General features: G+C 36.3%; 1 protein-coding gene across 3 annotated transcripts in view; it reads left to right on the plus strand.

Annotated features, from left to right (window-relative positions):
* The first annotated feature begins 4,340 nt into the window (after positions 1 to 4,340).
* The window catches only part of VPS45 (vacuolar protein sorting 45 homolog), a 74,542-nt gene continuing 55,567 nt past the window's right edge, over positions 4,341 to 23,315 (plus strand). Inside the window, exons 1-10 of one of the 3 annotated variants that reach the window (XR_001121100.3) lie at positions 4,341 to 4,670; positions 7,612 to 7,746; positions 8,082 to 8,142; positions 11,938 to 12,017; positions 17,056 to 17,124; positions 17,237 to 17,374; positions 17,916 to 18,026; positions 20,350 to 20,484; positions 21,075 to 21,188; positions 21,557 to 21,724. Coding sequence is in view for 2 of the 3 variants with exons in the window: in XM_003769905.4 (XP_003769953.1) it covers positions 4,578 to 4,670; positions 7,612 to 7,746; positions 8,082 to 8,142; positions 11,938 to 12,017; positions 17,056 to 17,124; positions 17,237 to 17,374; positions 17,916 to 18,026; positions 20,350 to 20,484; positions 21,075 to 21,188; positions 21,557 to 21,724 (1,104 nt within the window). In the remaining variant the exon portion in view is untranslated. Of the gene's footprint in view, positions 4,671 to 4,730; positions 4,948 to 7,611; positions 7,747 to 8,081; positions 8,143 to 11,937; positions 12,018 to 17,055; positions 17,125 to 17,236; positions 17,375 to 17,915; positions 18,027 to 20,349; positions 20,485 to 21,074; positions 21,189 to 21,556; positions 21,725 to 23,315 lie in introns of those variants that run through there. The other 2 variants (XM_003769905.4, XM_031967445.1) reach the window with 2 other exon arrangements.

Here is a 23,315-nt window from a genome sequence, read left to right on the forward strand (position 1 = left end):
AGTCTCTGACCAGGTAAGACTGGTAGGCCAGGCAAGACCTAGGATACAATTCCCCTTTATCTCTGCCTCACAGTCTTTTCCTTTCAAGACACAGCTTAAGTGTACCACCTTGTACACAAAGCCTTCCTTAATTTAAAAAGCTATTCCTCTTCCAAAATTTGAATATAATCTTATACTCATTTAATCTATACACATTTATTCTGACAGAACTATCCTTGATAGTAGGGATTGTTTCATTTTTGGGGTCTTTGTATAATCTAGGCCTTAGTAGATCCTTAATGAATGTTCTGTTTATTGATTTGATTTATTCTACTGAATGGTATGATTCCTAATGTCAAGTCTTATCTTTCCAAGCTTCTCTCAAGCAGTAAATTCTTCCACTGAACTTTATTTGTAGATATCATAAATAAATAAGAGACATGGTCAAAATCTTCCTCTTATTATAGTGAGTTAGCTTTCAGAAATCACTTTCGAATACAATTATTCTAGGATATATCTAATCTTTTAAAAACTACATACTTCAAACATTAAGACAAAGAAAATAATACTTCATTAATTTTCAAAAGATTACAAATATAAATTAATGTTAAGATAAGTGATTATAGTAACTAAAGAGATATTTTGTAACAGTTTGGACATATATACTTATTTTGTATTTAATTTATACTTTAACATATTTAACATGTATTGGTCATCCTGCCATCTAGGGGAGGAGGTGGGAAGGAGGCAAAAAAATTGCAACAAAAGATTTGGCAATTGTCAATGCTGTAAAATTACCCATGCATATAACTTGTTAATAAAAAGCTATTAATTAAAAAAAGAGAGATTTTGAAATTAAAGTATACTAAAAGTAGCCACCTCTTGATACTTCCTATTAATTGGGATCAAAACTGGCACAAAAATCATAGTTCTGAAAGATTTCTCCATTAATTTATATAATATCTACACTAATTATTTTTCTAGAGTTGCTCACAAAGAGAAAATTGATTTCACTTTGCTCTATTTCTGTACAGATTGGTTCTTTAAGATTTAAGCAGAAGCAGAGAGAAAGGAATTGGGAGAATCCATAAATAAATAATTAACACTCGAGTAACCAAGAAATCGCTATATTATGTAATTCCAATGAGAAATATTTAACTCATTTCAGATTACATACCCTTTGTCTTATATCGAAGCCTTGAGTTCTAGTGGAAAGAAAGATGATTTTGAATAAATACAAAATGGATAATGGCATGTACTTTGGAAAAAAATGAAAAAATGTTCAAGTAACCATGTTCTAATTCATTTATATGCATGATATTTACAAGTCTAAAGGAAAAATACAAATATAAGTACCGCATTTTTTAACTTCCTGTTTTCTGTCCTTAAAGCATCAATTTCTTGGACCTAGTGAAAAAAAAAAACTTTCAGATAACATTGTCAATTTTTGTTACTGATGTAATGATACATTAAATGTAGCTAACAATTTTTAAACTGTCTAAAAGTATTGTCTAAATTATTCCAAAATCTAGTTATGACTTTGTTAATTTATTTCGAAAAGGAACAATCAAGTCTAAAGGCAAGATTAAGTATATTATATTTACAAAACAAGTAACCCTGAGTTTATTTTGAATGAATCACAAGTCAACCTCTATTTGCCTCTCTTCAACTGTAAAATGGGAATAATAGAAGCATCTACCTCTCAGGGTTTCTCTAAAATGAGTTAATAGTTGTAAAAAGTGCTTAGCACTGTGCCTGGTATATAGTAGATATGATATAAATGCTTATTTCTTTCCTTTTCCCTCTACTCCAACTTTAACATTAATTTCAGTCCTATTAGAGAAAGTGTTGCTAATTTTTTTTAAATTGCTAATAAAAGGTTTTAAAATGAATTACAAATTTCCTTTAGGTGGAGAATGGGCTGACAAAGTTGGAGACCATGGCAGCATTCTCTGAACTTGTAATAATTATTTATAATTTTCACTAGAACATTTAAGGTCTATCATATAAAAATTGTCAGAGGTCAATGGTCATTTCATGGAAAATTTTAGGGCACTTTCCCCACCCCCACAAAACTTTATAATTAACTGAATTATAACTATAAGGACACTTAATTACTTACAGACTGGCTGCTATCTAAAAAAGTACAAATTTCATGAACAAGTCTCTTTCTCTGTTCCTTGTTCTTTCTACAAATTAAAAAAATCAGAATAATTTTATATATTATAGTATAGGATAAATTTCATGGAAGAAAAAAATCTAGCACTGGAGGTGGTCAGTCTTCACTTACAAGATTTGCAGGCGTGTTTCATTTTTCATCAACATAGGTTCACTGTTTTCTATAATACATGAATATTTGATATTAAACACATTTTAATCTACTCTGAGCAGACCTTTCCCAATTATTTTGCTTTAATATAATATTGTCTTTTAAACATCTTGCTACAGATCTTTCTTAATCTTCTAAGACATTTCAAAAAGCAAAATTTGGTTTTGTTTTTGATGGACACAGAGAAAAATCAAAGAGGAAAAAAATCTGCTAATAATTCTGCAGGCTTTGAATTGTACCAGTTCTGTGATAAATTCTTAAGGGGTTTCTGATTTCCCTAAAGGATGTTCCTAATGGTTTAATGGATGGTAATAAAAGTTTCAGTGAAAGAATTTACAATTTGAAGAGTCTTAAAATACAATAAAACCTTATAACATAAGGAATGGAATTTGCTTAAATTAACATTAACTGCTACTTCTGCCATCCTGTTAATGTTCCATTCTTCACTTGATATATTTCATACAAGTGTTCACGGTCACAAAATGCTACATATAAAACCACTTAATTTGCACGTGAAAGACTACAATACACATCTGGGGGAAATACTTTTTTTGTTTGTTTTTTGCCTGTGTTTGATTTCACACTTCATCTTAATCAAATGCAGCAAGGACAAACATTTACCCTCTTTTTCAAGAAATGGCATGGTGAAGAGGAGACCTGGAGGTACAAACACAGAAATGCATACATTTAGCCTCTGGGCACTAGAAGATTTGTTTCCATTGCAAAGTTTCCCTGTTAATAAATAATTCAAAATATGTGAGATTCCCCTTCCGTTCTAGGAGCAAAAAAAAAAAAAAAAAAAAAAAAAAAATTCCCTTCTCGCCCTCCCGGTATGCAGAGTACCCCCACCCATTTCGGACCCGATTAACTCCCTTTCCTTCCAGCGCATACGGGACGTAGGTTCCTCCAGTCTCCCCTCAGCCCGACTGCCGTTGGGGGCGTAAGGTACGGAATTCAAATCCTAACCGGCCTCTGCACCTGGGCGAAGGCAGCGCGTGGCTCGGCTCCGCTCAAGGCCGAGACCCCTCGCTGGCTCGCGCGACCCTCCTTCACGGAAGCCCGAGAGGGTCTCAAATAGTTGGGGTCCCGGCCCCCGAATCCTGCGCGCAGGCGCCACCCCTGAGCCCCTGTCTGAAAGCTAGAAACTGACTCAACCCCGCCCCTTGTAGAGGATCTCTCTCTCGAGTCCCGCCTCCCGAATCATCTGGTTGGACGTCCCCGCCCCGCAACTCCGCCTCCAGTTGCCCGCTACCAGTTCAGTAGTCCTAGTCCCAGCCTCGCTCTCAGTCTGGTTGCTAGGGTCTCGGCCCCGCCCCCTATCGTAGAGCTCGATCTTTGCTCCGCCCCTCGTAAACTAGCGTCCTAGCCCCGCCTTTAGGCACTAAAGCTCGATTCTAAGCTCCGCCCTCAGTCTGTAACTCACATCCTAGCCACGCCCCCGAGTCTGGTACCTTTCTTAAAGACTGTGGGCCGGAACCCGAGCCATTAGGCAGTTCGCCCCTTGGGCTCCTCCCTATTTGAAGTTCATCACCTCCCTAGCTCTGTTCCTGCATCCGCCATGAGAACGAGCTTTCACCCAGTTTTTTTCAGAAAGCACCTAATCTCTTCAAACAGGTCTATCAAGTAGGAAACTAGGCCCCAAAACATAGTGATTGTGCCCGAGGAGTAGAAAGCATCAGAAGTCCAGCCCTCTCCCCTAAACAGTTTTAGGGGCCCACGGTGTCTATTATCAATTGTGTCCGATTCGTTGTGACCCTAAGTGGGGATTTCTTGGCAGAGATACTGGAGTGCTGTCGCATTTCTTTTTCGGCTCATTTTACAGATGAGGAACTTGAGGCAAACTGGGTTAAGTGATTTGCCCAATATCACACAATCTGAGGCCGAATTTGAATTTGGAAAGAGTTTTCCTCCTGCTTTAACCACTAGACCCTCCTAAACGCTTCCCTATCTCTAGCTTGGAGAAAAGCCAAAAAGTACAGACAAAAGAATAAATGGGGGGAGGGGCGGGGAGAGGCCTTAAAATGGATCAGGAACAAGTATTGGTTTCTCGAGAGCATTCAATGGGTTAAACCGGATAAACCAGGATGGCGGGTCAGGGGCCGGCATAAGACTACAATTCCCAGAAGCCTTTGAGGCTGGTCACGACACTCCCGGAAGCGAAAACTCTAGCCGTGGAGGAAGGCGACCCTGCCAAATAAACAGACCGGCTCTTTGCTTTTATAGGGGGGTGGGGAGAGAACTGCTGTGCGAAAAGCTCTCTTTTGCCAACATGAACGTAGTTTTTGCCGTGAAGCAGTACATTTCCAAAATGATAGAGGACAGTGGACCCAGCATGAAAGTACTTCTTATGGATAAGGAGACGGTGAGTTTGTTTCTGGTTCCTAGCCCGCCCCCTTTTCCTCCTCCGTGTTCCCCCAAGCTGGGCTCTTCCTGATGTGGAGAATTCGGTATTTTGTTTAATGTGTATTGTCAGTAAGCATTTATAAGCGCCTTTTGTGTGCCAAGCGCTGGGCTAAGTGCTGAGGATATGAAGAAAAGTAAAGAAAGCCCCTGCCCTCAAGGAGCTTACAGTCTAATGGGAACGACGTGAAAACGCTGATGTGATGGAGTTATAGGTAGACACCTGCATGTACATCTACGTACGTTTCAGATTACCTCCAGTTTACCACATTGCGTATGATAGATATGTCTATGTAAATATATCTGCATATTATCTATGTAATCTGTTATATATACGTGCGTCATACACATGCGTATGTTATCAGGTAGCAGAAATATATCCGATTACCTCCAACTTACTGTGTGTGCACGTGTGTGTATGTAAACACATCTACTTATCTATGTACTATATGTGTGGTGTGTTGTGTATGTGTGTATTATATACTTATGCATATATTATCAGACAGATTATCTCCAGTTAACTTTGTATACATTTGCATACAATTGTATATATTTGCATACATTTAATATGTATATTAAATTTTATTATGTTTACTATCTAGGTATTATATATGTTATCTATACATGTGTATTATGAACACATGCACATATTATTATAATATGTGTATATATCAGATTGCCTCCCATTAACCTGTATGTTGGTTCATATAAATTGAAGGTAGTCTTAGGGGAAAGGCACTAGCATTGAGGGGGATCCAGAAAGGCTAGGATTTTAATTCTGTAAATTGGGTTGCCCACCCTAGTGGATTCCTTTCTAGGAAGCAGTTTAATGTGACAAGGAAATCTGTGACTTAACTAACCGGTTGCACAGCCCTGATAGGCATGCTTAGATGTGAACAGGGAGGAAACATGAGTGCTGATGAAGGAATTAAAAATCATTGACTGGCCACTGTGTGCTAGGCACTGTGCTAAGAGCTGGGTCCTTGCCCTTGAAGAGCCCTTATTTTAACCATTGGAGAGACAAGTATCCTGTCTACAGGACTATGGTGGTCAGACAAGGAAGTTGGGAAAGGGGTTAGAATCCATAGGAAATGCACGTGGCATGAACTTTCAGGATTTGAAGTAATATCCTGAGTCAGACATTGGAAAGGGGTGGAGGAAAATGTAAAGAGTCTTCAGGTTATAGTGAACATAGTTTATTCCCACAGTCACCTATCATAATAACTCGGCTCCAGGAAAGGAGTTCCAAACACGGATTCTAAAAGTCAGGTGTGCAAGGTACTGAAAATGGATGAGGCAGATGGCAGAGGTAAATGATAAGATAGGAAGGAACGATCCTTTAGTTTTCATTCAGACTTTTCTGATTGTAACTTTGGAGATTCACCCAAGTTTACAGATTATTGTTCCTTCTTCCTTTGCTTTTAAAATATGAATTAAACCTATCTTTTTTTTTAATTTAATTTTTTAAAAATAACTTTTTGACAGAACCCATGCCAGGGTAATTTTTTACATTATCCCTTGCACTCACTTCTGTTCCGATTTTTCCCCTCCCTCCTTTCACCCCCTCCCCCAGATGGCAAGCAGTTCTATACATTAAATCTATCTTTTTTACTCGAGATATGTAGTACATTGAAATGAGGATTGGATTGGCGTCTGGAGAAGTCTTGTTTCAAGTTCCAACTAACCCTCTTTGTAACAATGAGCAAGCCACTTAACTTCCTCGGAATCTCAGTGTCCTACCTAACCTGTAAAATGGAGAAAGTAATAATTACCTCACAGGGTTTTCTTGTAAATGAGTAATGTATGCTAAGTGCTTATTTGGGGGGAAAGCTTTGAACTAATATATAATTTCAGTTTTTGTTACCATGGCAGAAAGTGTTATTTGAAATTCAAGTGTAAATAAATATAAATAGAGACCATGTTTTTCTGCTCTAATATTGTGCTGGTCCAAGATGGAATGTCTGTGGTTGACTTTGTCCTCAGTTTATATACTCTATTACAATTACATCATTACAGTATACTGAGTATAAACCAATCATTATATTACTAGGGAGCCATTATTTGTTGTAAGATTAAATCAATCATACTGAACTAGAGAATTCACATGCTAAATTAGATAACCACTAGCTTCCTCCATATATATGATCTCCCAAAGGTTAACTCCTCCTTCTGGAGGCAGGGATTATGGGTTGTCTCCCAGAGTGCTCTCTGGTCCTAAGAACTTCAAGGGAGGTGTGAACACAAGCATTATTGTCTATCAGTATTAGCAACTCATCACCCTGCAAGGATTCGCTCTAAGGTGTGAACCAACAAGCACTGTATCAATTCTGTTCAGTTAATACCAGGACCCTGACATCACCCTTGAGTTTTCACCTTGTTTCAAGTTCCGGACCAAAACATCTCCTTCCAAGATCAAATCAATCATTGAACCATGCCAAATTAGATAATTATTGTCTCTATCAACTCTAATGGCGTAACAGTTTATAAAGATTTCAACATTATTGAATTAACATCTTGTTGTAAGAATCCTTGTTTCAAGTACATTTCTCCAGAATTCTGGCCCATTACATCTTCTTACATACTTCTTGTAAAAACCTGTCCATACTCCAAAAATGTTGACACTGTCATCTTATCTATGTTTTATATGTATGTATATTTTGTCTGCTCCAATAAAATGGAACCTTCTTGAAGGTAGAGACTTTTCATTTTTTTCTTTATACCTTCAACACCATAGTGGTTGTCTGGCACAAATTTAGCACTTAATAAATGCTTGTTGATTGATAAATTTGATGTATGTGCTATTCCCAATTAAGTGGTAATGAAGAGAGAAATGATTCTGTAGTAAAATTGGTGTTTGTCATTCTCTAGTAGTATAATCTCGTTTTATTCTTTTTTATGTCTAGACCAGTATAGTAAGTATGGTGTACACACAGTCAGAGATTCTTCAGAAGGAAGTGTATCTTTTTGAACGGATTGATTCTCTGAATCGAGAGACCATGAAACACCTAAAAGCCATTTGTTTTCTTCGACCTACAAAGGTACTTTATACATTCAGGGTATGCCCAGATTCATGCAGTTTTTTGTATTCAGGTCTGAATAGTACAAAGAACATAAGTAGGAATCAAGATAAATTTGGGTTGTTACTCTTTGAGGTGTTCTATCATCATTCTAGCCTCTTAACATCTAAAATTTTAGCTTTAAAAAAAACCTCCACATCTTTTTTTCCCCATGTTACAAAATCCTTTTCCTATTTCTCATTGCACTTCATATTACCCTAGACACACAGTAAAGTCTTAATGAATAATTGAATGGGCTAATTAATGGGTTATCATTATTTATTTACTGAAGTCTTTAACATTGTTTTTTTGAAAAGGAAAATGTGGATTACCTAATTCAGGAGCTCCGAAGACCGAAATATAGTGTGTATTTTATTTGTAAGTATTTAATTTTCTTTTTATTACATTTAGTTCTGTGCAAGCTAATTTTCTTGTTAAACATACTTTGTCTTACTATAGATTAAGGGATCATCAAAACATATTATTATATACTTAGTTTTCTTTTTTATTGCATTATATTCAAGTATTGAAAGTTCAGATAACCATTATCCTAAGAGAGAGCTGAATGTAATTATCATAAGTTTTTGAAATTTAAGAAAAGAAAAGATAATATCAGAAATAAGTTTTTCTTTGCTTTTTAAGACAATTTTCGATTTCATGTGAATGGTCACATTTTATGTTGATGATCAGAAAGATATCCCTATTTTGCTTTTATAAGCTAAGACATAGAAGTCCTTATCTTATTGTGAGAGAGTAGAAAAAAGTGCAGCAAAATATAGGGCAAATTTTTTCATATCCTATTGCTCCATTCAACAAACTTTTGTTAATAGTTGATCATATGATAGGCACTATGCTAAGCTTCTAGGTCTATAGAGTTGGAGTTGTTTGGATAAATAGTTTTGTTAGTTTCCTTCAGAGCTCATCCCATATCTCCATCTGAGGCCTTTCCTGGTTCTCACACCTCTTGCCTCAAGTGTCTCTCTTGCCCATAAAATATAGATAGATAGATAAATGAATTTTTTTTGGGGGGGGGGAATTTGCTGTTGTTTGGTATTGAGAAATATCATAGGGAAAAAGCCCATATTGAATGACTTTGTGTACCAGGAATTATAAATTTATCATCACACATGTCATAAGAGCCTAACACTGAGCAATTCTTAGATTTGGATATAAGTCAGAATTGTTATCTAGGATTTATATGGCTTCTGCTGTCTTCACAGGACTACCTATAGTGGGGATATTTTTGCTATTAAGGTATATCTGAGGTAGGGGTTATAATATCAGTTCTGGAATAAGGATAATTTAAATTCAAATCCTGCTTCAGACATTAGCATTGTAACTTTGGGTCTTCAAAAACAAAACAAAAGATTTATAGGAGGTATGATTATTGCAAAATAAATAACTATGATATAGTTTTCATTTACTTGGGAAATTTGAGAGTCCATGAGCTCTTGTTTCTGGTTCTTAGCTCAGAGTTTCTGAGGAAGAAGTGGGCCTTCTTGCAAAGGCTTAATCCTTCCATCTCTGCTCTTGAGTCTATATACTTCCTCAGGTCCTCTGGAATCCTGACCTCTTATCCACAGAATTCTTATCTGTATCTCCCTTTACATAAACTTCCACTTGACCCTGCCAAAGCCAAAGTTTTGCTCTTTTAATTTTTCTTCCTTCCATGGTAAATAAGCAAAAAGTGTCCTACATTCATTATTTCTACTTGCTCACCTCTCTTTCCCTCCTCAACATTTGCAGTTTAATTTTCCACTCGACTGAAATGGCTTTCTTCATTTCTAATGATCTCACAACTGCTAAATCTGATCACTTTTTTTTTAGTCGCAATCCTACTTGATTTCTCTGTGACGTGATAAAATTGGTTAAACCTTCTCCCCAATACTTTTTCTTCTCTTGGTTTCCAAGACACTTTTCTCTCCTGGGTCTTTTTCTCTGTCTTACTAGTCCTCTGTCTCCTTTGCTCAATCACAATCCACCTCCCTAACCATGTGCATCTTCTAAAGGGATGTCCTATGCCCTCTTCACTTCCCTCTTTCCCTTGTCAGCACCAAAGAGTTTAATTACTATCTCTCTCAAGATAAATCTGTATATCCAGCCTCTTTTTTAAAGCTTCAGTTCCAAAAACCATTAATTATCTCAAACTCAGCATGTCCAAAAATCATGGGACTTGTGATTTTCTTTCATTCAAATTTCCCCTCTGATTCAGGCCCTGGTCATTCCTTATCAAGACCACTAAAATAACCTGAATTGTACCTGCTCATAATCTCCACTTCTATAATATGTCTGCCTCAGAACTGGCAAGTTAACATTTCCAGACTGGAAGACTGACAACTCAGAAATCTTCAGTGTCTCCCTGTTTCTCGGGTAACAACATGAAATTTATAAGAAATTTATAAGTAAACTAGAAGGACTGACGCAGAACAAAGAAAGCAGAAACAGGAGAACAGTTAGGAAGTTGTGTAAGCAAAGCCAGTACCAGAGAGAGTGGTATAATTGCCATAACCAAACAGTCCAGTGGGACAGATAATAGACCATACCTCCCTTTTCTTCTTTGACAAAGAGATGTGAGCTCTGTATGTGTAATTGGACACAGTGGCCCTAGTTGGTTTTGCTTTGGTACAAAAGGGGTTTCCATGTTGGCCTTGGACTGCACTTATCAGGAAATGGCTATGGTATTGTTTTTCAAAAGCCATTAGTAAATCTTTTTGTAAAGACCCCTTCACAGTCTTACCTACTTATTCATATGTGTATATATGTATATATGTTATTATAATTACGTAACTCTCTCCATTGGCTCTCTGTACTACCCCCTACTCTCTTTTTCTTCAGACCCAACAGCCCACCTCCCATCCCTTTGCCTATTTGGCTTTCCTTACCTTTTGTCTTTAGAATCCTTTATCTTTTATAATTCAGATGGTGCCCACACACAGACTCTCTGCACCTCAGCCCCATTAGTGCTAGGTTTCTTCTCTAATTATTTAACATTTACTTATCTGTGTACCTGTTGTATTTCCTCAAATAGAATTAGCTCCTTGAAAGCAAGTGGTTGTCTTTGTACCTCCATCCCCAGCACAGTACTAGGTACACCTGGTAGGCACTTGATAAGGTTGAATTGAATTACGTCTTCTTGCCTCTAGATGTCATGGTTGATCTGTACAATTGGAGGAAAGGACTCTAGGGGACCCAGTTCAAAAGAGGAAGAATAAAATGGGACCCTTCAGAAAGCTCTGATCCACCTATTTTCAAGCTTAATAATTTGGGATGTTAGAACAATATTAGGGGCTTTAGAGACCTCAATTATTTGGCCCCCAGCCTACATTTTAACAGCTACATACCTGCACATTATTATTAAAAATAAAATCATGTTTGCTTAAAGTAAACTATCCAGAAGAACAGCCGCAAACTTACCCACCATACGATGTCCTCCCATAGATTTTCAGGCTGCTCAGCTTCACAGGATTTGGTAGACATTTCCCTCCCTGATGCTGCACACACAGTGTGCAGCTATTCTCTGGACCTCTTAACACATAAGCCTGTGTGTAATAGAACCGTTCATTTGCTCTGTCTCTTGGCTGTAAGCCTCTGCTTTGAGGCCAAGAATTGAATGGATCTTGAGAGGAAATTCCTCTTTTTCCTTTAGGGAGAGTTCTTTCACGCTTGAGTTGAGACAGATATAGGCTGTAAATCTAATATTTTTTTTTGCTGTGTTTAGAGTTGGTCTTACCTTCTAGTTTCAGTTCTGTGGGTTTGTCTGATTTAGGCTGAATATATGAGCAAGAAGCAGGCTTGCTTATTTTTTCAATACTTAGCACATTGTTGGTTAATAGCCATTAAAAGATCACCTTTGATAAATTTAATGTGAGGCAGTCACACCAACATTTTATTGGCCCAAAGTCTATCATTATCTTATTATTTTGAAATACTTTTAGAAGAACAAATTGATATGAATATATATTATGATTTTAATCATAATAAATTTTCCTATCACTAGTAGCCTCCTTACTAAGATTATCATCTCCTAATTCTAGTTTTAGGGCTTTTGACTCTGGCATATATGTGTACGCAGCCTCATTCATTCATTAATCACCAAGGGCCAGTTTCATTTATGCCTAACTGCTGCCAAGTGGATCTCCTCTGAGTCTCCTGAAGCTCATATGTCTGTTTCAGATTTCAGTAACGTGATCAGCAAGAGTGATGTGAAGTCATTGGCTGAGGCTGATGAACAGGAAGTTGTGGCTGAGGTTCAGGTAAACATCTTGGTTCCCTGACATGTTCTTTCATGTTTCCTTAAAGAACTTTTTCTCCCATATACATTACAAGATAATGAGGTAGAAAAATAGATCTTTTGTAACTGGATCAAAGCCTTGAGAATTCTAAACATTGATGGCACATGCTATACAATGCATTGCTGTAGAACAGGACCATGACATCTATTTCTTCCCAAATAGTATTGCATCCTTAAATAAGTCGGTGGTATTTGCATGTTTAAAAGAATATAGTACCTTAAAGACAAAAACTTAACTGTTTTGGTTTTAAGAATAATGATTTAATAAATGACTATGAAGACTGACCTTTTTTAAGTACAATAATCACTCCCTTCCTCCCAAGAGGATGCATGGATTATATTGTTCTTTTTTTAATCTGCTAGATTGGAAAGACTATTTAATTGCTTATATTTTCATTTATTGAAAATAGGATGTTCAGTGGAAAAATCATTTCTACATAGCCACATTGCTGCTCAATTTAGACCCTGTGTAGCCTTAATGTAATGCTGCTACTGCTACAACTACATTCTCTCCCTATAATTTTATCAATATGAAGAACTTCTGGTATGGAAACGCCGTCCTCTGCTGAGACTATCAACAACTTAGCAGATACATGAAGCTTTTTCCAATACCCACAGTTTTCTGCCAATGCCTATTTATACATGCTTGATCCTATCCCCTTTTCTACAGATTGCCCTCTTATTATCCCCACTCTCACTCTGTAGTTTGACTCTATAGTCTTCTAATTCTTCTCTTCTAACTGCTTCCCTACTATCATGTGTCTTCCATTCTTAAAAAAAAATCTTCACTTGACTGGCCCATTCCCACTAGCTGTTATCCTGTATCTCTTCTTTTTCTATTTCTTTCTCCCCTTCACTGTCATCCAAAGCCTCTGTGGTTTGGCTTCTGATTTTCTCATTCAACTGAAATGTTCTCTCCAAAGTTAGCAGTGTTCATTCATATTCATTCTCTCTCTCTCTCTCCCTCCCTCCCTCCCTCCTTTTCTTTCTTTCTCTCTCTCTCCCCACTCCAAATTTCAGTACTATTTTATTTTTTCAATTACATGTAAAGATAGTTTTCAACATTTACTTTTGTAAGATTTTGAGTTGCAATTTTTTCCATCCCTTCCCTCCCCCTTCCCCAGCACAACAAGCAATCCGATATAAATTATACAGGCATAATCTATATACAAGTATATAAATTATACAATCATTTTAAACATGATTCCATATTACTCATGTTGTGAAAGAAAAAAAAAAAAGGAAAAAACCTTGATGAAAAAAAGCAAACCAAAATAAAGGTGAAAATTGTATGCTTCAATCCACATTCAGTCTCCATAGTTCTTTCTCTGGATGCAGATGGCTTTTTCTGTTTCATCTATTGGAGTTGTCTTGGATCAATGTATTACTGAGAGGAGCTATTTATCATTATAATAGCAATGTTATATGATAACCAACTATGTACAATGTTTTCCTGGTTCTGCTCACTTTACTTAGTATTAGTTCATGTCTTTCCAGGCTTTTCTGAAATCAGCCTGTTCATCATTTCTTATATATTTAATATGATTATAGATAACTTTAATTTCTTCATACAAAAATTGCATTTTTCATTAATATTCAGTAACATGCTTTTATATTCATATATCATAGTTTATTCAGTCATTCCTCAATTGATGGGCATCTATTCAATTTTCAGTTCCTTGCCACCACAAAAATGCTGCTACAAATATCTTGGTACATGTGGGAATTTTCTACCTTTTATGATTTCTTTGAGATACAGACCAGTAGTGACATTGCTGGATCAAAGGGTATGCAGTTTTTAGCCCTTTGAGCTTAGTTATAAATTGCTCTCCAGAATGTCTGGATCAGTTTACAAATCCACCAACAATGTATTAGTGTTCCAGTTTTCTCACATTCCCTCCAACATTTATCATTATCCTTTCCAGTTATCTTACCCAATCCAAGAGGTGTGAGGTGGTATCTCAGAGTTGCAATCAATAATGATTTAGAGCATTTTTTTTCATATGACTATAAATGGCTTTAATTTTCTTCATCTGAAAATTGTCCATTCATATCCATTGACCTTTTATCAATTGGGGAATGACCTATATTTCCTTTTTTCCCCCCTGAGGCAATTGGGATTAAATGACTTGCCCAGGATCACACAGCTAGGAAGTGTTAAATGGCTGAGGTCAGATTTGAACTCAGATCCTCTGGATTTCAGGGTTGGTTCTGTATCCACTGCACTACCTAGCTGCCCCACGACCTATATTCTTATAAATTTGGCTCAGTTCTCTATATATTTTAGAAATGAGACCTTATCAGAAACATTGACTTTAAAAAACATTTCCCACCTTTTTGCTTCCCTTCTAATTTTGACTCCATTAGTCTTGTTTGTGCAAAAACTTTTCAATTTCATGTAATCAAAATTATCCATTTTGTATTTCATAATATTCTCCATTTCTTGTTTGGTCATAAATTCTTCCTTTCTCCAAAGACCTGATAGGTAAACTATCTCTTGTTCTCCTGATTTGTTAGTTTTTTTAGTTAATTCTTTAGGATTCTCTGAACATATCATCATATCATCTGCAGAGTGAACTGTTTTTGTTTTTTTGGTTTTGGTTTTGTTTTTTTAATGATTCCTTTTTTTGTTTTTTTAAATTAAAGCTTTTTATTTACAAAACATATGCATGGGTAATTTTTCAGCATTGGCCTTTGTATAACCTTCTGTTCCAAATTTTTCCCTCCTTCCTCCTACCCTCTCCTCTAGATGGCAGGTAATCCAATACATGTTAAATATGTTACAATATATGTTAAATCTAGTATATGTATACATAGTTATAGAGTGATAGTTTTGTTTCCTCATTGTCTACCTAATTCTTTCAATTTCTTTTTCTTCTCATTGCTAAAGTTAACATTTCTAGTACAATATTGAATAATACTAGTTATAATAGGCATCCTTGTTTCAACTCTGATTTTATTGGGAATGCTTCTAACATCCCCATTACATATAATGCTTGCTGATGGTTTTAGATAGATACTACTTATCATTTTAAGGAAAACTCCTTTTATTCCTATGCTCTCTAGTGTTTTTATTAGGAATGGATGCTATATTTTGTCAAATGCTTTTTCTGAATCTTATTGAGATAATTATGATTTCTGTTAGTTTTGTTATTAATATAAATTATGCTGATAGTTTTCCTAATATTGAACCAGTTCTGCATTTCTGCTATAAATCCCACATGAGCATAGTATATTATCCTGGAGATAACTGGCTGTAATCTCTTTATTAATTTTTATTTAAGGGTTTTGCATTGATACTCATTAGGGAAATTGGTCCATAATTTTGTTTCTCTATCTTGGTCCACTGTTCTCTTAATCACCAAATCTAGATCTTTTTTTAACTCTCATTCTTCTTGACCTCCCTATAGCCTTGAGTTCTGCTAATCACCCTTTCCTACTGGATCTGCTTTTCCCTTTAGCTTTTCATGATACTACTTCCTGTCTGGCTGACTGCTCCTTCTCACTCTGCTTTCCTGTATCTTCATCCAGTTCATGCCCACTAATGGGCAGAGTCTCTTGACCTAAGTCCCTCTTCACTCATTGCATTATGGACATCTCAAACTCTATGTCCTTATATAGGCTGCCCTAGAAATCATTATCTTTCCCCTCCTTTCTTTTGAACTTCCTTATTATTGTTGAGGGTATCTCTATCCTCCTAGGAACCCAAATTCAAAGCTTCATCACCTCACTATCATTCACCCTATATTTATCTAGTCTATGGCCAAATCTTGTAATTTCTATCATCATTCTTATTTTTTGGTTATATCCCCTTGTTTCCATTCATATTACCACCACCCTAAATTCAGAGCCATCCCCTCTTACCTAGACCATCTCTGGAGTCTTCTAATTGATCTTCTGCCCCATGAATATGCCCATTCCAGTTTGTTCTCCACCAGGCTGCTACAGTGATCTTGCTAAAATGGAAATTTGACCATTTACACACACACATACTCTCTCACTCTCTCTCTCTCTCTCTCTCTCTCTCAAAAAAAAAAAAAAAAAACCAAAAAAAAACTCCATGGGCTTTCTGCTTCCTCCCAGATACATTTTTAACTCCTCTGTTTGGCACTTAAAGTTCCTCACAAGTAGGCCATCATTGCCCTTCTAGACTTCTTGCACGTTCCTTGGCTCAGCCAGTTCCCCAGTCCAGTCACTCTGACTGTCCACCATATCTGCAATGCTCATCTTCTTCTCTTCTGCCTCTTAATTTCCCTGATTTCCTTCAAAACTCGGCTCTAATTTCAGCGTCTCCTTTCCTAGGCCCTACGACTGCTGTTACTTTCCCCTTTCTTTACATCTTCTCTGTACTTTGTTTTTGCCATATTTGTCTCCCCCACGTGATTGTGAGCTCCTTAAAGGCAGGGACTGTTTTTACTTATTTTTGTATTCCCAGTACTTGGCCTGTACCTGGAAAATAGCAATCACTTAGAAATGCTTGTCAGCACACCATGCCCGGAAAATAACTTTATTTCACATATATTTTGTATATATTATAGTTTCCTGTAGAATTGAATTTTTGTCTTTGTGATCACAGCTTCCAGCAGAGTGCCTGGCACGTGGTAAACATTTAATAAGTATTTGGTGAATTATAGAATCTTGGGGTCACTGTCAGATTAAGCAGCTTGTCCGTGGTTGGGTAGTCATAATCTATCAGTGCCAGGACTTAAAATCAGGTCTACAGTGTTATGGCCATGTCCCTCACTACTTCTATTCTTATTCGCAGATAGTCCCCTGAGGAAGGTCAGTTTCATTTTTTGAGTAGAATGTAAGCTCCTTTACTTTTGTATTGCCAGCACAGAGTGTAATGTCTTGGGCATAGTAAATTCTCACTGTCTTACTGAATTGATATAATCTATGCTTGTACCTCCGAGCAAACATTTTGTTTTTATATCATGTGCGTTAGTATGAGATACGGACATGTCAGTGTGAAGACTGACGGTGATATTCTTTGTTTGCAGGAGTTTTATGGTGATTACATTGCTGTGAATCCACATTTATTTTCCCTCAATATCCTGGGTTGTTGCCAGGTATGAAAAAGGGTAAATACTTCAGTTAACCTGGAGCAGAATTATTACAGCTAAAAATTGGGCATATAAGGAATGAAAATGACTTTTTTGGGCATATCATCTTAACATGCAGGGTCGAAATTGGGATCCGGTCCAACTATCTAGGACAACCCAAGGACTGACAGCTCTTCTGTTATCCCTAAAGAAATGTCCCATGATACGTTACCAACTTTCATCAGACTCAGCAAAAAGACTTGCTGAATGTGTGAAGGTGAGACATTGCCTACTACTGTGCCAAATCATTCTTTCTCTAGATTTTTCAGCTGTCAACAGAATATGCTTTTGAGAGAATTCTTTCAAATCGCTTTTCATAACTAAAAAAAACAAACAAACAGATTTTTAGAGTGAAGATTTAAGTGGCTCTACTTCGAAACATTCATTAAAAATATGACCTACATTCACTAGCAAGGGGTCTAGACTGTAATGTATTCCAAGTTAAGGGACTGAAACTAAGACACTAAGAATTAGAACTCCTGGGTTCTGTCTCTAATTCTGCTGACAGTATACAAGTTATGTACTTCTTCATATCTATATTTACTGTAAAATAAGGATTTTTAAAATCCAATTTCATGTGAATATAATGCTATCAAATTCACTTTATAAGGAGCTTGTAAATAATTTTGTGGAAGACTCATGCTGGGGCAAACTTCATTTAGTCACCTAATTGTTCTCTTTATTCACTCCTTTTCTTATTTTTACATTGTTTCCATCTGTAGCCATTTGGTGACCAAACTTTCTTTTGTTACCCACAGCAAGTGATTACTAAAGAATATGAACTTTTTGAATTCCGAAGAACTGAAGTCCCTCCATTGCTGCTGATTTTAGATCGCTGTGATGATGCCATAACTCCTCTGCTGAACCAGGTGCCATGATCTTTGTAGGCAAATGAGAAAGGAAAAAATCAGAGTTCTTGACCTTTATGGCAACAGAAACTTGAAGTAGAGAGTAGCTATCAGGACCCATTTTTGCCACCTTATTCTCAGCCATCCTTTTCTTTTGTGTCTTTGACACCCCTTTTAGTTGGTCATCGAAAATACAATCTCTCAAATTGTTCCTATTCTACAATAATATTAAAGGAGAATTTGTAGTTATAAAGTAAAATTTGTTTCTTGGCTTCCAGTGTATCTTATGTAAAGTTGGAATGAAAGAAGGAAGACCTTTTGAAGGGGAGTTCTTGCAGAAGTTCCTCTTAAACTCAACATACTGTGCTAATTGCATCCAGTTGCAGTTTACTCCAAATGAGATTTGAGGTCCTCCAAAGAGATCAGCTTGGTTGTCTATAGAGGAAAAATAAAGTCCACACGGCCAGATTATGATGTGCAATTGGACAGGCAACCCATTGACTTAGTCCAGTAGTATATATGAATTAAATAGGTTCTTTGGAGGAATTGTGAACTGGTTCCAAAATTGATCAAAAGAAAAGATCAGGCTGGATTGTAATTACAGAACTTGTACAGGGCTTTCAGTGATTCCTTATTGCTCATTATTCATTAAAAAAATCACCAATATTTATTCTTTTTATGATGCTATACAATTGCACATGATGGAATATCATATTCTCCAAAGAATCATAATTCCAGGGCACCCACTGAGCAACAGAAAGATATATAGTAGGTGTAAGCATCCTACAGAATGTTACCAATTATGACTTCCTGTAAGAAATAGTGTAAGAGCCATCTTCAAGAATGTTTCTATCTGGAAAAGGAAATGAGTTGATCTTCTAAAAAGAATGCAGATTACAGATGGACAGCATCAATGTTACATTAACATCTATAAAATATTAAAAGAAATGTCAGAAAGTTTCTAGTGTGTTTTCAGAAAGAAATGGATAAGTATCCTGTGATGAAGTCACCTGGTTGAATTGTGATCTGTGTCTGAGAAAAAACTTTAGCCTGTGAAATCATAAATTCATTGCTATGTACAATGAAACTTATATATAGTACAAATTGACATTGGATTATGTGATCGAATTATTGGGTGCAAATCAAATGATTATAAGTGATTCAAACACTTTACAGAAATGTTCTTAGCTTTATTAAAGAATAGCTAGTCATAAAATTTCTATCAAAAACAAGTTCCCTGAGTGCATATAATTAATCAACTCCTAATTTATTTTTTGTTAAGTCTAAATTTTATTAGTTTTGCTAAAAATGAAACATACCTGAATATCACTTTCTAGTGAGTCATAAGTTAAAATTTAATCTACAGGCCTTTTCTATTTGTTATATTTGAAATATATACCTATGCTCTGATTAGTGGGAATAATAAATCCCATGAAGTAGTTGCAGGAATTAGAATTTGCACTATTCAGAGTTATAATTATATAAAAGGTTGTCATTGACCCAAGTTCAGTGGAAAGGTATAGTACAGATTGGAACAGTTCAACACTTTACACAATTCTTTATTCACTCTAATTGGAACTCTTTCTATAATATAAAAATGCAAGGAAAGACTTTTAAGTTTGGGTACTCTCTTATATATCCATAACTAGGAGAGCTGATGGATACTTCTCCCAAGGAATTTATGTATTTTTCACAGACAGCAATTTTCTCTCTACAAATAACAATAATGCAGAAGAAAGGCAGGAGTTCTGATCAATTTTACCAGATAAATTCACATTCTGTCAGCATTTGAGTTTTTTTCTAATTCAAATTTTGCAGAAATGTAAAAGAAAATGGATGCGAAGGCAAGCTTCTGAGGATGCCAGTGTTTTGATCCACTCACGAGCTTCCTTCTGATAATATTAGTGTTCCCAGGATAAATATAGCACCGCACAAATCTGCAAGAGTGCTCTCCTCGTGCGACAGAAAACCACAAAAGCTCACAGGAAATGGTACAGTGTGTAACTGCAGGACCAGTATAGTTCTGTCTGTGAAACCAAAAATAGACGCATAATTTACAGGCAATGATTTGAAGCTCAGGATAGATACAGCATTTATTTTCTTTCAGAGAGGCTAATCTTTGTTGACTTTCTTCCAGAAATGTAAAATATAAACTTTCAAGGTATCTGAATATTTAGTGGTTTACCAATTCAAAGGAATAGTACTAGTTTAAAAAAAAACATTACATATATTTAAGGTTGTAGGTGAATTATTGTTTTAAGATCTTTTTGAGTTGGCTGTATTTTAAAGATTTATTTAGCTTATCATAATTACCTATTTTCTTCTTGTGTGCCTTTTTATTTAGTGGACATATCAGGCCATGGTCCATGAACTGCTGGGCATCAACAACAATCGGATTGACCTTTCTCGAGTACCAGGGATCAGTAAAGATCTGAGAGAGGTGGTGTTATCTGCTGACAACGATGAATTCTATGCCAATGTAGGTGTTTTTTTAATTACAAACAGGGTATTGTTGGATTGTTAAAAGTGGGAACCAGTAGAAGTAGGTGGGATTTGACATGGAAAGATAAGTAGCTATAACCTGAAATCAGCTACATTTAAGTGTACAAATATTACATGTGTGCATATTAATACATATGTATAAATATAACATATCTATATATCTGTGTGTGTATTGTGAGCTACATCTCCAGAGGAAACCTAGAACTTTCATTCCAACCTCTTAATTATCATTTCTGCAATAAGCAGCTGCATACTTAATACTGAGTAAAATTGTAGAGAAATAATACTTGCTGTGAAAAATCAATTTTTCTCTTAAGCAATGTGAATTCAATATAATTAAACCATATTGATATTGCCCTTCATGACCCAGTTGCCCTTTGGGAGAATGGTAGTAGTTTTAATCTCAACTATCTTGGTCCAAGTCCAAGTTGGGTAATTATTGGTAGCATTCTGTTTTTCCCTTCATTTCCAGCTATTTAGGAGATTCTTGGTCATATCTGATCTTTAAACTATAAAATAATCAAACCATGTATTACCAAGCCATGTCTCTTTCTTGCTTTTACACAGAACATGTACCTGAATTTTGCTGAGATTGGCAGTAACATCAAGAATCTCATGGAAGACTTCCAAAAAAGGAAACCAAAAGAACAACAAAAACTAGAATCAATAGCAGATATGAAGGTAAATCAAACGTGTGGCTAATGAGTTGCTATGGAGATGGTGACAATGTATAAGTATTCTGGTGTAAGCTGGAAGAATCCACAATCATTTTTGTGCCTAGCTTTTATGTCACCTATTTAGTCTGTCTTTTCTGGAGTCATAAGCCCTAATTACTTTGGTACCCATTATACCCATCAGTTGTATTCTCACTGTTCTAAAACTCTCAGTATTTCAAGACTTAGCAGTTCTTCTGTTTTAATGCATTGCAGAATGAGCTGTAGAAATCTTATTCTGGTCAGCAGGGGTGGGTAGAGATGGTCTTTTGTTTTCACTCATCCTCTGCTGAGAAATGATGACTCAGAATCTCCCACCATTTTTTTCTCTGACAGGCCTTTGTGGAGAATTATCCACAGTTCAAGAAGATGTCTGGGACTGTGTCAAAGCATGTGACTGTGGTTGGGGAGTTGTCTCGCTTGGTCAGCGAGAGGAATCTACTGGAGGTTTCAGAGGTTGAACAAGAACTGGCCTGCCAAAATGATCATTCTGCTGCTCTCCAGGTATCCATCAACCAAATCAGCCTGTGTTTGGTGAAGATTTAATATGTGCTTAATTCATGGTAGAGGCTGTGAAAGATATCAAAAAAATGTAAGATATAGTCCCAACACTCAAGGAATACAGTTCACTTGAGGAGACAAGATGAAAACATATGACACAGTTAGAAAACAGTAACGGTGTGTTATATGGTTGTGTGAGGAGCTGTGTTTTGACAATAAAAGTTAAGGGAACAATCCACCAAAATTGTAGCTCATTGCTACAAAGTGGGACTTGAGCTGAGCTTCACCTATAAGATAACTGCTATCTTCATCTACAGAAGACCATCTTTGGATAGCTAAAATTTAGAGAAGAAGGAAGGATTTTTCCTAGGAATATTTATATGATGAACAAAGACAGGAATGAATATTGTAACAGTGAGTAGTCTAGGCCAAATGAATACAAAAGATGCATGAGAAATAGTAGGAGGAAGTGCTATACGAAAAGAAGCCAGATCATGAGGGACGTTGAAAGGAAGCAGAGGTTGGAGTTTATATAAAAGTCAGGAAAAAACCATTACAAGTTCTTGGGCAAAAGAATGAAATGATGAAAGCAAATAGCCTCTTGGTGGATCTGCCTTTGTCAAGGCTTTATCTGCTCTAGTCCATCCTCCATTCAGTCATCAAAGTGATTTTCCTAAAGCTCATGTCCACCTGTCTCTCCCCTAACTCAATAAAGTCCAGTGGTCACCTATTACCTCTAATATAAAATACATAATGCTCTGTTTGGCATTCAATCCATTCATGATTCTAGCCCCTCCTACCTTTCCAATCTACTTATACCTTAAACTCCCGGCCATGTTCTCTGATCTAGTGATTTTTTTGCTAAGCACAAACAAGATGCTCCATGTCTAGACTTTGGGCATTCTCCCTGGTTATCCCCAATACCTGGATCCTCAGCTCTACCTACTGAGTTTTCTAACTGACAGTTAGTCCCAGCTTCCACAGAAGTTTTTCTGAATCCCTCTTAAATCTAGTGCCTTCCCTCTATTAATTATTTTTGATTTATGTATGTAGCTTGTTTGTACAAATTTGTTTGCGGAATTTTAAGTTAGATTGTAAGTTCCTTGAGTAAAGGAACTGTCTTTTTGCCTATTTTTCTGTCCTGGCATTTAACAGTGTCTGGCATAGAGTAGGCACTTAATAAGTGTTGGTTGTTTGGGAATATTAGTCAGGAAATAGTATCAGAATGAACTTGAAGTGAAGAGGGATGGTAGTCAGGAAAAAAAAGGCTGAAAGACCATTGCAGTAATAGTATGGACAAAGGATGGGAGTGAGAAGGGGAGGGAGGATAGGGTAAGGAACAAATTCAAAAGATATTTCAAAGAAGAAAAAAAAGGCAGACTTTGGTGACACATGAGTTAGAGGCAATGAAGATTAACAAATAATTAAAGATGGCTCAAAGATCTTTAACCTAGGAAGACTGAAAGAATGGTGGCACCACTTATAAATGGGAAGTTGGAAAAAGATCTAACCACTTAGACTGATTTGAGTAAAATTGCATGTTATTTAAAAGGAGTTTGACCCTAGAAATTTATCTCTTTTTCTTTTTATATAC

Source organism: Sarcophilus harrisii, chromosome 4, assembly GCF_902635505.1.
Source record: "Sarcophilus harrisii chromosome 4, mSarHar1.11, whole genome shotgun sequence".
Taxonomy (NCBI): Eukaryota; Metazoa; Chordata; class Mammalia; order Dasyuromorphia; family Dasyuridae; genus Sarcophilus; species Sarcophilus harrisii.